At 39.0% G+C, this 17,237-nt stretch overlaps 1 protein-coding gene across 3 annotated transcripts in view; it reads left to right on the forward strand.

Moving 5' to 3' along the window:
- fam184ab (family with sequence similarity 184 member Ab) overlaps window positions 1-17,237 on the forward strand; it is a 642,430-nt gene that overhangs the window by 327,569 nt on the left and 297,624 nt on the right. For all 3 annotated transcript variants that reach the window (XM_028797795.2, XM_028797797.2, XM_028797796.2), the window contains exon 3: window positions 15,311-15,446. In XM_028797795.2, coding sequence (XP_028653628.2) covers window positions 15,311-15,446 — 136 coding nt within the window. The remainder of the gene's footprint in view (window positions 1-15,310; window positions 15,447-17,237) is intronic.

Here is a 17,237-nt window from a genome sequence, read left to right on the forward strand (position 1 = left end):
GATAAAAATGCAGGTATAACAAACAGTAACTTTGTATAATGTTAACATTTTAGTCTTCATGCTTGACTTGATTCTCAATTACTTTGAGAAAATCACGTTGAAATGTGTACCCTTGCATTTCTATTACCTCTTGGTTTCAGGCTAGAGGTCAAATCTCTCATGTTTCACTCAATTTCATAGATAGGGGCTTGTAGAAAAATATGTGCTGGATTCTTTAAAAAAAATTCTGAAATGAAGTCTAATTTGCTCATATAAAAAACAGAACTCATGTTTTTTTGCTTGCTGATTAGATGGTCTGCTTCTTCTTTCGGTTGCTCCTGTTAGGGTTTGCACAGCAGATCATCTTCTTCCATATCTTTCTGTCCTCTGGATCTTGCTCTGTTACACTCATCACCTGCATGTCCTCTCTCACCACATCCATAAACCTTCTCTTAGGCCTTCCTCATTTTATCTTGCCTGGCAGCTCTATCCTTAGCATCCTTCTCCCAATATACCCAGCATCTCTCCTCTGCATGTGTCCAAACTAACACAATCTCGCCTCTCTGACTTTGTCTCCCAACCGTCCAACTTGAGCTGATCCTCTAATGTACTCATTTCTAATTCTATCCATCCCCGTCACACCCAGTGCAAATCTTAGCATCTTTAACTCTGCAACCACCAGCTCTATCTCCTGCTTTCTGGTCAGTGCTATCGTCTCCTATATACAAGAACTCGTGTTTTTTTGCTTGCTGATTTGATGGTCTTGGACTATAATTTGTCACTTGTTGAAGCTTTAGAATAACATTTTATGTCACTCATCCAAAAGCCATCATTCTGGTTCCTGTTGTTCATTCAAGTGTTCATTTTAATTTGTCGAATTTTTCTGCCATCTTTAAGTCGAAACTCTCAAAATAGACCCAGAAACTGAAGCATACATTAAGCTGTTGGAAATGTTTGTATTTGGCAGCTCTTGTGGAATGTTTTGCATTAGATGGCCACTAAATTTTGGATTAAGAGATTTACAATCACTGTTTTTCAGGTAAGCTAGACATGATATGTTTATTAGGAAACACATATCATACGCCTAAATGTCATGAGGTATATTTATAGTATATCCTGTCAGAATGAGAAAATATGAGTCAGTTGTCCCATGTCACTGAAGTGTGTTTACAGGCTTTGTTCAGTTTGTTTTCACTTATTATTATTGTAAATAATTTTTTTCTGTTTTCAAGCAACCCTTTTTGTTTAAAAAAATATATAGTACAGCTTGACAATATTTGAAATTGACATGAAAATAATTGCAGTGATTCTGGGTGATCTTATTTTTTTTTTAACTCTATTTTCAACAGAACCCGCTCAAGTCCGTTCACTGCTTACTTGCCATCCTACATATTAAAGGCTGTGCAGGCATTCACTACCACATGTTAGAATAATAGAAAAATTCTACTCATGATGCGAGGTGGCAATTGGCTTTTGTAATTTAAAATTTGATGTGCAACTACTGGCCTTTGCCAGCTCAGCAAGACAAGATGATTTGTATCTGTGACTCTAAATTAAAACTTTCAGTTGCAAACAAGAAGAAGGATGGAGACATCCTGATGATTTTAATTCAGTTTTATCATAGGACTTTAACTTTGTCAGTTAGAGTTGCTGAATATTGACAATTTAAAAAAGACACTCAGCTAGAGATTTTAACAGAAACTTAGGTAAAAATTAAATCATAGCACCACCCATATTCAAACTCCCATAGGTTCAAAATACATTATTCTAAACAACTTGCTAAAAAAGTTAATACAATTTAAGCTGCAGTGTTATAAATAATCAAGGTTGAGTCACACACAAACTTTATAACATGCATGTGTTCCTGCATCTGGTGGGCTTTGTGAAATGATGGACAGCACAGTCCAAAAAAAAAAAATCATCGCTGTCCCTGAGCTCCTCATACAAGCAAAGAGATTTAAACATCTTCAGTTTTTGAACTTTAAAGACCACATGAAGACCTAATCCAAGCCTTCAAAATCTGCAAGGTCATTGATGAACTGGACTCAGCGAAATTTGTTTCAGTTAAATATGAACTTGTGTAGACAAGTGGAAATGAAGGTGAAGATTATGACAGAAGCCAGGAAGCACAGGATCAAGCCCTCATTTAGTGGTGACTGTACTTCATATTTAATTGGTCATTACTGATCTTTCTTATATGCCCTTGGTTTTTAAACTACATTTCTTCCGTTCTTATTTTTGTCCTTCAGTTTCAACGGCAAGTACCTGTTTCTTCTGTACAGTTTGCAAAGGTAATGTTATGTTGAGTATAAAACCTGATGCCGAGAATTGATCCAAATAAGAATATAAATGTTGATATGAACAGACTTGCAGATAGCTAATATTTTGATATTATAAAGCATTTTTCGAAACAAGAGAGGTTTCTTCATTCATTAAATTTGGTTGATTGAACAATATCTACTTTATCTTATCCTGAAAATACGAGGGGGAGTCGAGCTAAAGTTAGAAAATGAGATTTTTCAGAAAATGGAATGAACTTTAACAAAACTGAAATGTCATTTCTCAATGTCGTCTCCACCCTTCTCAATGCACTTGCTCACCTGCTTGGAAGTGCCTCGAGTTATTGTTGAACAGTACATGCCGGGGTGTACTACAGTCACTAGTGCAAGTTATTGTGACTTGCTGGAGACCAATGTGAAGCCCTTGTAACCCCCTTGCACGGCCTTTCCTTCTCAAGCAGTGTGCAACGTCCTGAGTTCTTTAGTTTGGTGTCGCCATCCAATAGTTAAATTTACTTTCAACCATTTAGCTTATCTGGCTCGTAACAAATCACACCTTTCACTCAGTTTAAAGAACAGAAAACTTTCTCTTTACTTGAAACCAAGAAACAGACAACCAAACATTTGCATATTATAACTATGTACAGCACAAAAAAAACCCACAAGAATGATAAGCTATTTACAGAACTATACACCGTCTTTTCAACACTACTGGTGAGCTCACTGTTAGTACCTATACCTCTGAGGTTAGGGATCTGCACTGGCAATCGGAAGGTTGCCGGTTCGAATCTCGTAAATGCCAATAGGGACTCTGCTCTGCTGGGCCCTTGAGCAAGGCCCTTAACCTGCAATTGCTGACCACGTTGAGTAGTGAGAAAAGCACTATATAAATGCAAAGAATTATTATTATACCCTTTAAGAGTAATTAGTTACTCCGTTGGGGGCCCCAAACGTAGCTTGGGTGCATACTGGCCAACAAACAAAACAGCACTGGCCCCTTCACTTGAGCTTTACCTCATGCCACATAAATCAAACAAATAATAAAAAAAAAAACACACAGACTTTGGGTGGATGAACTCCCTCCTTGTGTCCCTCCTTTGGCCTTTCGTCTCACCCCTGTCTGGTATCAGGAAAAACTCACCAGCAGGTTGCACTTGTGTCCTACCGTTTTTCGCCTTGTTTATTTCCTGCATGCTCCGTTCACCCCTGCTGGACACCTTCTATCCGATAGTGCCTGTTTGGGAATGGCGTTCACTTTCGTCCCACTAAATCGTTTAACAACTTTCGGTTTTCTCCCCTTCACTCTCTCTCTCTGCGCACCAACATTTTGCCATACGTTTAATTTTTTTTCCTTTTTCTTTTCTATGTTTCAATATATTATAAATTTATTGTCCTCATCAGCGATATGCTGCCACTTCTCTCCTACTAGTTTAGCGTTTTGCTAAAGCTGTCTTCTTATAGCTCTGTCTCACTTCTCACAAATTATTCTTTCTCTCTTAACGGCGTTCAACTCTACACCACGTGTGTCCCCTCTCCCCTCTTTTACTTCCGTGTTCCTCCAGTCCTCCCTTTTTCCTCCAATCCTCCCTGTATCTACCTGACACAGCCTGAGGATGGACCAATGAGGGAGCACTAACAGGTGTTAAGCTAGGCTTTATGCCCCTGCTCTGTTTTGGGTTACAATTCACAATCACACTTATTTTAATTATGACATTAACTTTATTAACAAAATACATTCTGCAAAATCTACCCTAGTTACACCTGCTATTCGATCCAAGCAGCGGGAACTGCTATCTCAAGGAGTCCTTTTGCTGCAAGACAGTGCCCACCCACACCAGGAACAGCAAGGCTAGTCTGGAGAAACTGAAGTTTAAGGTATTGACACATCCTCCTTATTTGCCAGATTTGGCTCTGTGTGATTTCCACTTTTTTGGACCACTAAAAAACATCTGGGTGGTTGTCAATTCAAGACAGATGATGTCGTGAAGAAAGAGATGCACGAGTGGTTGCAAGGACAAGACAAAACCTTTTATTCTACTGGAATCCAGGCACTTCCAGACAGGTGGCAAAATTGCATTGAGAAGGGTGGCGACTACATTGAGAAATGACATTCTCAGTTTTGTTAAAGTTCGTTCCATTTTCTGATAAATCCCATTTTCTAATTTTAGCTTGACTCCCCCTCGTATTTCAAACTTGTCAAGGTTTCTTCTTTGACTGCTTGACTTAGTAGTTCCATGCTGATTCTCTTTACTCTTTTTTAAATGAGTGCTTCCTGCCTTCCATCTTAAATGCACTTCTCATTAAGTTACCTTTAGTGCTCTTGAGTAATTGAAATCATCATTTACTTGAAAGAATTCTGCTAGATGAACGTTGATGAATAAAGTTAGGCCGTCATGCAGGCTTCTTTTCTCAGGACTAAAGAGAAATAACTCCCTTAGCCTGGCAGAGTAGGACATGCCCTGACCATTTTCTAAAGCTGCTTCGTCTTTTTATATGGTGGCGACCAGCACTCCACATAGTATTCAAGTTGTGGGCTCCCCAGCACATGAAGTAGTCTGTGCATAATATGTTTTGAAATAATGTATATTCAACACTTTTTACAATATAACCTGACTTGTTTTGTCTGTTTAATTACTCCTGCCTCGATGATTAGAATGTTGCATCAACTAAACACCTGACTTTTTTATAGGCTGCAATCATAGGTTTATGATATTCATTTTGCCTGCATGTAGCAAGTCATACCTCTTCATAATAAACTGCATTTTTAGATGTTCATCCAGTTTTGTGAATTTCACAAGTTTTCTTATTAAGTTAGAGACATTATCATTAATATAAATTAAAAAGAATAATGGTCCAATAACAAACCTCTGAGTGACTCCACTGATGACCGCATTCTGTCATGCTGCCACATCTGGCTGACAGACTAATTATAATGCAGCATCCAGGAGAGGAAACGTAAGTCAGTGTTATGTGTAGCACTAGGAAGGTCAAACAGAATGAATGCAAATAACCAGGAGAGGAAATGTTAAACAAGCCAGGCAGTCAAAACCAAGCGTCAAGCCCACCATTTATCTCATCAAAATTGTAAACCAAGAATTAAAAATAAGAAACGCAAGTTTGTTTGGTCAAATAGAAACTGCAGATTGGCCTTGTGTTTGTATGCATGAGTATGTGCTTTGATGAATTGTTGTCAAATGCAGGGTTGTTTTTTTTATTTATTTATTTTTTGTTTGTTTAATGAAGTCTAATTGGCACTTGCTTCCCACACACTATATCTCCAGAACCTGCCCATTGTTAATTATGTTCTGTTCAATTTGAAAATTCATTACAAGCTTAATGAAATTACACTGGCAAAGAATGCATGCTTCCATTCTCAGATATTTCTTAGGTTAACTGATTACCGGTAATTGTAAAAAGAGTAACATTTTATAACCTAATCCCTGAACTGGATAAGTGAATTACACAATGGATGAACATTAAAAATAATGACCTCTTTTCGCTTTTACTTTTCATCAATATTGCATTGAATTTTGATTCCGTGTTTGAAATTACATTGTGACAACGTAAAGTATAACTGCCTGTGAGTGAATATCATTTCTTTCTCTCTACAACAAATGTGTCTGACATAACTACGCAGGACTTTTCCAAATCTCTTCACATAAGCCCTTGTCTTGCGAGTCTTCTGGCCCTGGGCGTGGTTACATCGCTTGGCATGAAGACTCGTCTTGCGGGACGTGAAAGTGTCTCTGAGACAATCATGTCTCGTCTCCTTCCAAGATTTTTTTTATAATAGAGAGAAATTAATTCCTTTCTCCCACAGAGCCATTTTGTTTATTCATGGTTCCACCATTTTGAATTGCTTTGTATATAATGTGTTGAGGAACATCACTAGGAAGGTATAATCACAAGGTCAAAGGTATAAAAGTCAACATCATACGCAGGTTTGTGGATACCACACAAATGCCTAGTGTTATTTTCTTTGTATCTCATATTGATTTCTAATTACAAAATCTTTTCCACCCCTTTGATCACAGTCTTTGATTTGCATTTTAGTTTAGTTTGTATGTGAATTCCTGGTTTTGACTTTCTTGTTTTGAATCTGTACTACAATTATTGTTTCATGCTTTGATTTACAATCACATGGCTCTGACCTTGGCTAGTTTTATATACACCATGACTGTCTCCTGATTCCATTTCAATGTACTGTTAAAACCTGCACACAAAAGCAAACATAAATTATATGATGCAGGTATTGATTTAAAAAAAACACATAAATGGCCATTCCTTCCACTAGATGACTAGTCACAAATTTTTCAACACAGGAACAGCGTACTGTTTCTCCAACACCTCATAACTGATTATTTCCTTAGAAGGCTGGCATCTTTCAACATCTGCAATAAGATGCTGCAGATGTTCTATCAGACGGTTGTGGCGAGCGCCCTCTTCTACGTGGTGGTGTGTTGGGGAGGCAGTAAAAAGAAGAGGGACACCTCATGCCTGGACAAAATGGTGAGGAAGGCAGGCTCTATTGTAGGCACGGAACTGGACAGTTTGACATCCGTGGCAGAGCGACGGGCACTGAGCAGGCTCCTGTCAATAATGGAGAATCCACTGCATCCACTGAACAGTATCATCTCCAGACTGAGGAGCAGCTTCAGCGACAGACTGCTGTTACTGTCCTGCTCCACTGACAGACTGAGGAGATCGTACCTCCCGCACACTATGCAACTCTTCAATTCCACCGGTGGGGTAAACAGTTACATTATACAAAGTTATTGTCTGTTATACCTGCCTCGCACTCTCCACCTTGCACTTTTTAATTTGCAGTGTGTTTTTTTTTATCACTCTTTAATTGTTTTTATCAGTATGCTGCTGCTGGAGTATGTGAATTTCCCCTTGGGGATTAATAAAGTATCTATCTATCTATCTATCTATCTATCTATCTATCTATCTATCTATCTATCTATCTATCTATCTATCTATCTATCTATCTATCTATCTATCTATCTATCTATCTATCTATCTATCTGACTGACTGACTGACTGACTGTAGTTTTAGCACCATTACTAGCACTATTAACATTAATATTTGTTGACATTTTTACTGTGATCCACTGTCTTTTTCCATTGTAATGGCGTTGCTGCTTTAGGTGATCATCACTTTTATTCTAAAAATCAAGGATTTCATAACTTATTTATTTAAAATATTACATTTCACAATCCAAGAATTTGCTTGAGCAACTCTTCATCCTTGAGACATTTCCAGAAGGGCTGATAAGCAGATTTAGATTTGCTGATCTAAGGTTAATAAAAAATCAGAATTTGCTATAAAAATCCCTATTACGGCTAAGATGGGAACTGACTTATTCAAAGGGGGTAGAGTATTAGTACCAAAGGACTGAGAGATGAAAGCATAACCTTTAGGTACCATTGAATAGAATTGTCAGTGGGCAAAGCTAAGTCAGAAATTTAAAATTGTTTAAGAAAAGCTGGCCACAATTCCACATCAACATGCAAAATGTCAAATTAAATGTTCCAAGAGGTTTTTTATTAGTCTACGACTGACTTCAGTAAAATCAAACGGGTTTAATTTTGTCTTTAGTCATGGGATTGGGCTCTGTATGCACGAGAGCTGACAACCAATGAATGCTCACCCAGAATTACAGAACAATGCATGGAATGCAATGACGAGTAATAAGGAAGGCAAGTGTTTTGGATTTCACAAACACAACAAAAACTGATGTCTTGTGTTATAGGTACCATGACAGAATGGAAAAAGGAAACAAGGGCAGAGAGTGCACCACAATTGTTACCCCTTCATACAGCACTGGCTCCATCAGATAGCACACTATTGGCTGTCAGAAAAACAGGCATGCATAGCTGTACTGGTCTGTTGGCACATAGTTGGTGCCAGTGATTTACAGTCATGTAAATTCATATGGTCCAGCAACTGCAGACAAAAAGACAAAAACAAATAACATTCTGTTCAAGTGGAACATCTTTTCAGACAGGAGTCTTCTATTAATTGCTTTCAAATGACAGTGTAGCCGATTATGAGGCTGAACAAGCCAGAAGGGGCAAGTCCAGAATGGAAAATGGAAGTGACATCTGATGTTTTTCTGATAAAATTACCATCGGATGAGTCCTGAAGTTGTCCCCCAAGTGCTATGATTTATTATATATATATTGTAACGAGACAAGAACAAAGACAAGAAAAATGTTTAGGGATCCACCCAATATACTTGAAAAAATTGAGGCAATAATACAGAGCCAGAGTAAGCTTCAAAGACTGAGTCCAACACAACCCTGAAAGTAATACAAGAGGGTATGACAACTTTATAGGAGAAAGGCAGGAAGAGGTGTGTTGGTTGGGCTGCACCTAGAAGTGATGTTGATGGATGTAAGGTCTGTGTTGGAAACAGAAGTGGAGCCTGTAGAGGAACCATAAGTTGGGTTAGGTTGGTTTTTCTTCTGAGGAACTGTAGAGGAAGGAGAAAAGGTGTTAGTATGCACTGCCAACTCTTGAGCCAGCGTAACAACACATTTAGTCAAGCCAATCGATTGCCTCTCATGCAGACATGTGTAATTTTATATATCTATATATATGTGTAAGCCGGTGCTGTATAAAGTCCGGGGTTCTAGAAACTATTGAAATCGTCAGAAAAAAAAATTGAAAGGAACTACTCTGGACGTCTCTCTCCTAGGAGGTTTTGTTTTGCCAAAGTGCTCACCTCGCTTGTGTATTAGTGGCTAAGTGAGTTTCTGTTTCTTCTGAGGTGGAATCCTTACTCTGACTCCTCCTCTCACTTCCGGGCCAGACATACAGACATACTTCCATGTGTAGACGTTATATATACAGCATTTACATATACAAATATATACATATACACTCAGACTGTTTGTTATGTTACAGTATTTGTTCTTACGTTTGAATGTTCAATATCCTTACAATTTATGGGTTGAAACTTGAAACTGTCCCTGAGTCTACTGATGTGAGTGCCATTGGCCATGTACTGTTTGCCAGAAAGAAGGAGTAGGAAAAGTGGCTGTGGTCTTAAACTATCTTGTTTCTCTTTTTGAGGCAGTGAGTGATTTACACCTGGGTCCCTGTACTGTTCTGTGCCACCTTCACCACCTTCTGTAGTGCTTTATAAATTTGAGAACAGTTAGGAAAGTGCATCAGCCTCCCTACCTGATGGTCAGAGTTTGGGCCTTGTGTCATGTCTAGAGTGGTTTGTTGTTCATGTAAGTCTTTCAATATCTGTACCCTTCTGTGGTGTTTTTTTGTTATAGTAAGTCCTTTTGTTTATTATTTCTGGTTTATTAGGGTTAAGGACCTGCTCACAACACCACCTTCTGTCTACAAAGATAATTTTGATGCTGAAAAATGAAGTCAGATACAAAATCTTTCAGTTGTTTTGCCTCTAATGAGGAGTCAATATGCTGAGTGCTAATTTTCTTTATATTTAATGTTCTCCTTTTGTTTGAAAGGCAGACTGTTCAGAATCAAGCAGGCATATAGGGAGGGTTTTTCAAAGAGTGAACACTCAGTGGAAGTGGCCAAATGTGAACCTGGGATATGCTGCATATTGTACAATTCTGACTGCAGAGACTCGGTTGTTTAGATAAGGTAATAAGTGTAGACGGGTACTCCCAAGGGTATCATTTCAAAGCTTTGTGGTGAGCGGCAAGGTCATGAAGATAAATTAAAACTGATTTTCACTTTTATTAATGAAATGCTAAAGGGAATTAGAAGTTTTCACAGTTCATTGAAACCATGGCAAATTCGGAATGAGTCATTTCTGAATAAACTCTTCATATTGAACACAACAGCACAAACAGATGCTTTCTTGGAATTCATTTCAGAAACTTTGTTAGTGAAAAGTTTCAGCATTAATAAGCCGTGTGTCATTCAGAATTTTGGCTTCCTACATATTTTAGGCTATTCTGTGCTAAAGAGAAGGGAAATGGCCAGAACCACAAGGCAGAATATTCACATTCATCTAGGTGAGTGTAGTGGATAAGACCCTGGACTTTAAACCCCAAGGGTGTCAATTCACAGCGTGACTCTGAGTAAGTCACTTAACCTGCTTGTGCTCCAACTGTAAAAAGTACTTGTTAACAGTTGTTATCCCATCTTGTAATACCCCTTGGATAAAGGTCTCAGTCTAATATATTATAGTAATAATAATAATCCTGACATCTGTATTTATTTAATCCATTTTGTTAATCATTATGATCATTCAGATGAAGAACACAGACACTTTCAACTGTAGAGGAAATTCTTTATATAACAATTTTTGTCTATTAAGCTTTTAAGTTATATTGCCTTTTGTCTACCTATTCACAGTATGATGAGGTAATTTTTAGTATGCATCCCCAAGCTAGCTCCTCACCTTCAGCATGAAGTATCAGGTATCTTTCTATGTAACCGAATACAGGATAATCTGATGTCCCATATATGGACCTGTTTGTAATAGTTTCAACATGTTATCAAATATATTCTCTTGTATATTCATACTATATAAAGCCTTTGTCTACAAAATAAGTGTCAGCATAACCTGATTAGTAATACGAGAGAAACCTGCTTATACTGTTATGCTCCAAAGGAATCTTTGTTAATTAAATTTCTTATACGTACGGTGGCAAGCAGCTGGGGGGTGGCACCCAGCCGGGATGCCCGGAAGGACCGGAGGAGGGATTACGCCTCCTCCAGACCACCGCCCTGGTGGCTTTGGGGACCACAGGAACTGAGCTTGGAAGCTCAACCCTATAGGGGCCTGTGGTCACTGCCAGGGGGCGCCCCAATGCCTGGAGAGCCCTGGTCCTCAGCACTTCCGCCACACCCAGAAGTGCTGGGGGGAAGACATTTCCGGGTGTGTGGCCGGTACTTCCGCCACACTGGGGAGTGCCAGCGGAGGTTAATCGGGAGGCACCTGGGGCACGTCTGGGTGATTATAAAATGGGCCGCCTCCCACCATTCGTTGGCTTGAGTCGGGAGTGGAGAAGGACAGAGCTTGGGAGGAGAGGGAAGGAGGCGGCCTGAAGAGAGAGGCATCATTGTGTATAGAGGCTTGGACTTTGAGGAAGTATTGGGGTTGTGTATGCTTCACTGTAAATAGTATTTGTAAATAAAGCATGTGTGGTGACTTACAACGATGTCTGCCTGTCTGTGTCCAGGCCATGCTCCACATTACATATAGTAAGTCTGAAGAATCTTTTTATGTAAGTTGAACCTGGGTCAAGAGATTTTCCCATCACAACTCCTTTTCACTACAATTGTCATTATTGCTTTTTTTGGTAAGAGACACTTGCCTGTTTACCATTCTAATGCAAGTAAGGGGTATGAATTCCCTCCCTATGCCCTAATTCTTAGGGTCAACATAGAAAATTCTTTTTGGCTTTACACAAGGAATGCACCAGATTTTTAGCCACTGAATATATTCAGCAAAAAATAGCAAACAAGAGGCACATTTGGAGTTAAAATACTGAATGTTTTGGACAAATATGTGGCACTATTCCCATTGCTCTTCTGCGCTGGTTATGAATGACACTTTCAAATGGCCACACCCTGTTTTAGGGAATGACCAGTGTGCCATACCGCATTGCATTGTGTGGTGTGTTTAGAGGATTGTACTGGTCTGTTTACAATGAGCAATACAAGCAGTAGTGACATATAGTCAGAAACCTCAATGTTTTTACTGAAACAAAAGTGAACAAATGAAGAGAGATTGTGAAGAGATCACACCAGGACAAAAGTAAAATCCAAAGTGGCTCAATTTAAACAAATTGAGGTTGATACACAATGTTGGTCCAGTGGATTAAGTGCAATCATTTTGTGCAAGTTTAAAAGTTAGATTTCACTAAGTACATGAACAGTTTATTAATGGCTAGGTGCACAACCTTCAAATTTACAAGCCAGCAGACTATAATAACTCAGACATTCTAGCCAAGGCAAGCTGGCCAAGCAGCTAGTGGTCCTTCATCCACCCTCTGGTTTAAGCTGAGCTTTGTATTTATCAGCAAGAAGGTAAAGTGTAATTAATGGATGGGCATATACAGTATACCGTATGTCATCATTTATTATTTGTAAAACTACATTTTGTTATTTCTCCTTGTGTCCCTACTCTGGATTGGCATTTTTAGTAAATGAATGAATAAATTAATTTCTACTATGTAATAAAACATTAAGGTCTGTGTGTGCAGTCCTTCTGAGCAATCTGATTGGTCAGTTTGGCTTTGGTGAAACGACAAAAAAGAAGTGTGAAAGACACACAAGAAGGCATATGAGGCATGCTGAGAGAGTAGTTGTCTTTAAAGATGGAAATTATAAAACTGAACAGAAGGTGAGAACGGTGCCCTGAAAATAATGAGAATCTGAGAAGCGGGTTTTATTTGAATGCACTTGAGATGGAGTGCCAGTTAAAAGATGTTCACACATGCAACTGTGGAGAGGCACTGAGGGTACACACACATAAGGCAGATGATACCAAATATTTTAAAATTATTCTGTTACCTATCTTTGACAATGATATAGTGTCACCAGATGGGGGCACTCCAGCTGCCCAAATCCGACACAAGCAGACATCAGGCACAAGTTTCAGCACACAACAGACGTTTATTTACAAAGGGAACGCTTTTCTCTCATTCCCCTTAGCAGCACAGTACACTACAGCACAACTAGCACACTTCTTTCTTCTCCTTCTTCATTCCCTCTCTCTTCCTATCTCAGTCACCTCCACTCCTCCTCTGGCAAGCGTTGTCCTCTCCCTCCCAACTGTGGCTCCCGGAATAATGGGAGCTGGCTCCTTTTATTCTGTTCCTGGGAGTGCTCCAGGTGGCTTGTTAGCTGGGTCCGGAATCACTCCTAGGTGTGGTGAAAGCCCAATGTAGAGATCTCCAGCTCCCTCTGCTGGCTCCCACAGAACCCAACAAGGCTGTGCCAAACCACAACTCCAGTGGAGCCGTGCGGAAATCCGAGGTGCCGCTACAACCCAGGGGGTCCCCATCTAGCACTCGGGGGAGGCAGTGTCCTGTGCATATCTGGTGTTTGTCACTTTATATATTATTTATTATTTATTAATATATCCATTTTCATTTCATCTTTTCAAAAATACACTCTTTGAAAAAAACTGTTTAATAATATTCACATTTGTAATCAATTTGCTGATTTATAATTACATTTAATTGGAAAGCATAAATCAAATCTGATCTAATATGGACCTTACCAAATATCACAAAAAAAAAAAAAAGTGAAATGAGCTTTGGACAAAAAATTTTATTTCACTGCATTGTTCAGTCATGCCTAAGCTCCACAGTCCTACTCTACTTCTCTGAGCTCAGCATGACTTCTGTCTTTGAAAGCACATTGTCCTCTTAATGTGTTTACTCCTATTTGATGACTTTTTTTATAATTTGTATTATCATTTGTAATTTTGGCCAATGCTAAAGGTAATTTATAAGAGCAGGATACAGTGTAATTGTATATCTGCATTTTGTTTTACAGTTGGGGCACAGATGGGTTACATGACTTGCTTAGTGTCATGCAGTGATTTGGAGGTACAGTGTTTAGTGTCTTAGCCATTACACCACACTTTATAGGGCCTTCATTCTGATAACTCTTTCATGTCTTGAAAAGTACAGCACAGAGGCCTGATGTCAGTGTAGACAGTGACCATCCTCAGTAATAATTCGGTCTGTCTGCCTGCTGTTCTAATTTATTTATCAGGTTAAGTGATATCAAATTTCTTTACCAAAATATATAAATTGAACAATAGCCATAAAAGGAGCAGAGAGTTTTTAAATTAGGCTCATCCATCAACTTTTAAAGTCCATATGAAGAAATTGGAACCTTAAATCACAACAGTGAGCACAAGGCTGGACTGCACCTTTGCAGTAACACATTCATTACAGGACACGATTTCACTGTAATAAATTAGAGTCTCCAGTATGTCCCCAAATGAACCCCCTACTGTCGAACCATTCTTTAGAGGTCTAAGCTTATCTATTTTTTTATTTTATTTTACCCTAAAGAGCTGGTTTGCACATGGAGCAGTGACATGTAGCTACCTCACAGCTCTATAAACCTAAGTTCATTTCTCAGAGGAAGATTTTACAATCATAAAGAAAACATTTAATCCCTAGGCGAAGTACTGTCTTTGGGGGTTTTGCATGTTTTCTTTGTGCCCACCTGAATTATGTTCTGTTTCTCTGGTTTTCTCCCAGTTCACAAAGAATTCTAAACTGGGATGTTGCATACATGTGTGTAGACCTTAGTGCCCCGTCCAGGGCTGGTTCCTGCTTTGCCTTTATATGGTTTTGGTCAAAACAACAATGTAATAGAAAAAGTAGATCAGAAAATGGGCAGATGATTGCTATCAGATCACTAACATTTGCTGCAATGATTATTTTAACAAATGCTATTAAGCGTTTCAAATTATTACTTTTTATAATTACGTAGTGATGTATCTGATAATCTACTCACAGAAACTCAAATGCAGATAAGGTGAGCCAAAGCCTCATCGGGTAAGTGGTAGGAGTCAGTCTATCACTGCCGCACTTGCACTCAACCCACTGGGCTAACGTAGAGTCAACATTCTCCCTCATACCCCATGCAGGATTTGCTCCAGCCTCAACCTTGATGCTGCTGGGATAGGCTACAGTCTTCCATGACCTTAAATTGTATGGACAGTATTAACTCATCTCAGCAATGTGGGATGGAAATCAGAGTGTTGGGAGGAAAATTCAGTTGACATTGTGAGAATGTGCAAACTACGCTCATACGTACATAGCTGGAATTCAAACCCTACCGATTTGAGCCTAAGTCCTCTGAACTAACTGCAGATATGTATTTAATACAAATCTTAAATTTGTCTACTTTCTCTTCTCTACACATTTGCTAATTAACATCTTTAATTTGTAGATTTTTTTACATATTCAACTCTCTTGATCAAGAAGAACTTGTATCCCATGTGCCGTAAATGATAAAAAAAACAAGATGTGATGTGATCTGATTTTTTTTCTTTTTTTGATGTTTTATTTTTTTTTCCTAGGGGCTTCAAAAACAGCTGGATGAAGCAAATCAGGATGCAGAAATTTTGCTGATTAGGCAGAAGGAGACAGAGTGTGAGCTGGAAGCTACTCGAGACAGAGTCCAGCAGCAGGCCACGGAGATTCTCCTAAAAGCCAGTAGGGATTTTTGTTTTTTTTTTTTTTACTCCTACAGATTTGTTAGTTATGTACTTCCAAAATTATAACCATGCCTATTCATTTAAAATGCTGTCCTGGTTTCACAGTTTCAAGCCATGGCCGGCTTTATTAAGCCAACATCGCACAAATCTTTACTCTTTTAATGTGTCTGTCACTGCAGGCAGACCTATAAAGTGAGAGCAGCTTTTCAAGTGAAATGATCCTTGTCTTGTAACTCAGTACTTTTTTTGTAATACTAGTTGTCAGCGCAATAAAAACAAGTGAGCAGCATCCTGTTGAGCTGCAATTGCTCCACAGCCCTTCTACTATCTTACGTGCTTTGCACCCTTGGGTATAACTAGCACTCTGTCTGCTCTATCAACATTTGTGTTTTTCATGGTGAATGTGCTGTGTTCACCGGTGAACTTATTTTGTTGAATATTTTCCTGAACGTTTGCTGTGCAGCTGGTTTAGGTGAATATTTTTCCAAGAGCCCCATGATGCTTTGCGAAGCCAGCATGACATCACAGAGCTGTAACAGATCCTTCACACATGTTTAATGAAAAATCGTTGCCAACTTGGCCATTGCTCAGTTGCAAGCATATAAGGAAATAAAAAAGCTATTGCCTTGACAGTGATATTTTCATTGTCTCTAACCGTACTCATTTCACCAAGGGGAAACCCTACTCTTCCATTTGCAGTTGTTTCAACTCAAAGCCCAAACTCTTCAATTGCTAATTGGTGAGTTGTCAGTGACTGCGGTGGGTTGGCACCCTGCCCGGGATTGGTTCCTGCCTTGTGCCCTGTGTTGGCTGGGATTGGCTCCAGCAGACCCCCGTGACCCTGTGTTCAGATTCAGCGGGTTGGAAAATGGATGGATGGATGGATGGAGTTGTCAGTGAACTTAAAAAGGTAAAAATGGGTCTCAAAGCAACAAAGGTTGAAAAACACTGCCGGCTTCCACCCCTGGTGTGTTTAAAAGAAATAAACAAAAATCTTGCAATATATTCATTTAAGGGGTACATTAGCTGACCTTAATAAGAATATTATGAGTACTACCATCAGATATATAACTTCCTTCTGCATCACCGCATGGCTAATTATGCACACAAATTAGCCATGTGCTCACCGCAAAACAAGCCTTAAAGGAGACCTCCGAGAAACAGAAAACATAGGACATGCTTTGAAATAATATAAGCAAAAAATGTATTACTATTTATAAATCTTTTCTTCTTTCTTGATGAAAGTGTCTGCACAGATAAATTGGAAGCAAAATTGACATTCTAGGTGTGTCCAGGATTACCTCAAACAATAGAACAAGCCAGTCCCACACTGCTGCTTTGTGGCATGGCCAACGTGTGCTCTAAGAGTGGCACTCTATAAGTGCAATGAGCTATATGTTATTTATTTCTTGCTCTGTCTGCATCTTTTGTTGTTTGAGGCACAGCAGTACAGTGGTTAGTACTGCTGCTTCACAGCACAGATCACATGTTTCACCACAATAATTGTTTCAGTATAGTTGGCAGACGATTCCCTGGCCCTCTAAGACACTTTAAAGACTATTACACCATTATAATCCACTCAAAACGAGCTCAGGTCCTCTTTCCCCATTGACTTCAATACCTTTCATGGAGTTTGGTGAATTTCGCAAACATTTCCATGATTTAGCCAAACTCATAGCAAAGCCAACTCCATGGGGTTTGCTTATCATTATTCAGGACATGCAGTACTGCCCAGCCACCGCTAGAGCTGTCGATTAGCTGATTTAAAGAAAACCAAATATGCTATTTG

The sequence above is a fragment of the Erpetoichthys calabaricus genome, chromosome 3, assembly GCF_900747795.2.
Source record: "Erpetoichthys calabaricus chromosome 3, fErpCal1.3, whole genome shotgun sequence".
In the NCBI taxonomy this organism is placed as follows: domain Eukaryota; kingdom Metazoa; phylum Chordata; class Cladistia; order Polypteriformes; family Polypteridae; genus Erpetoichthys; species Erpetoichthys calabaricus.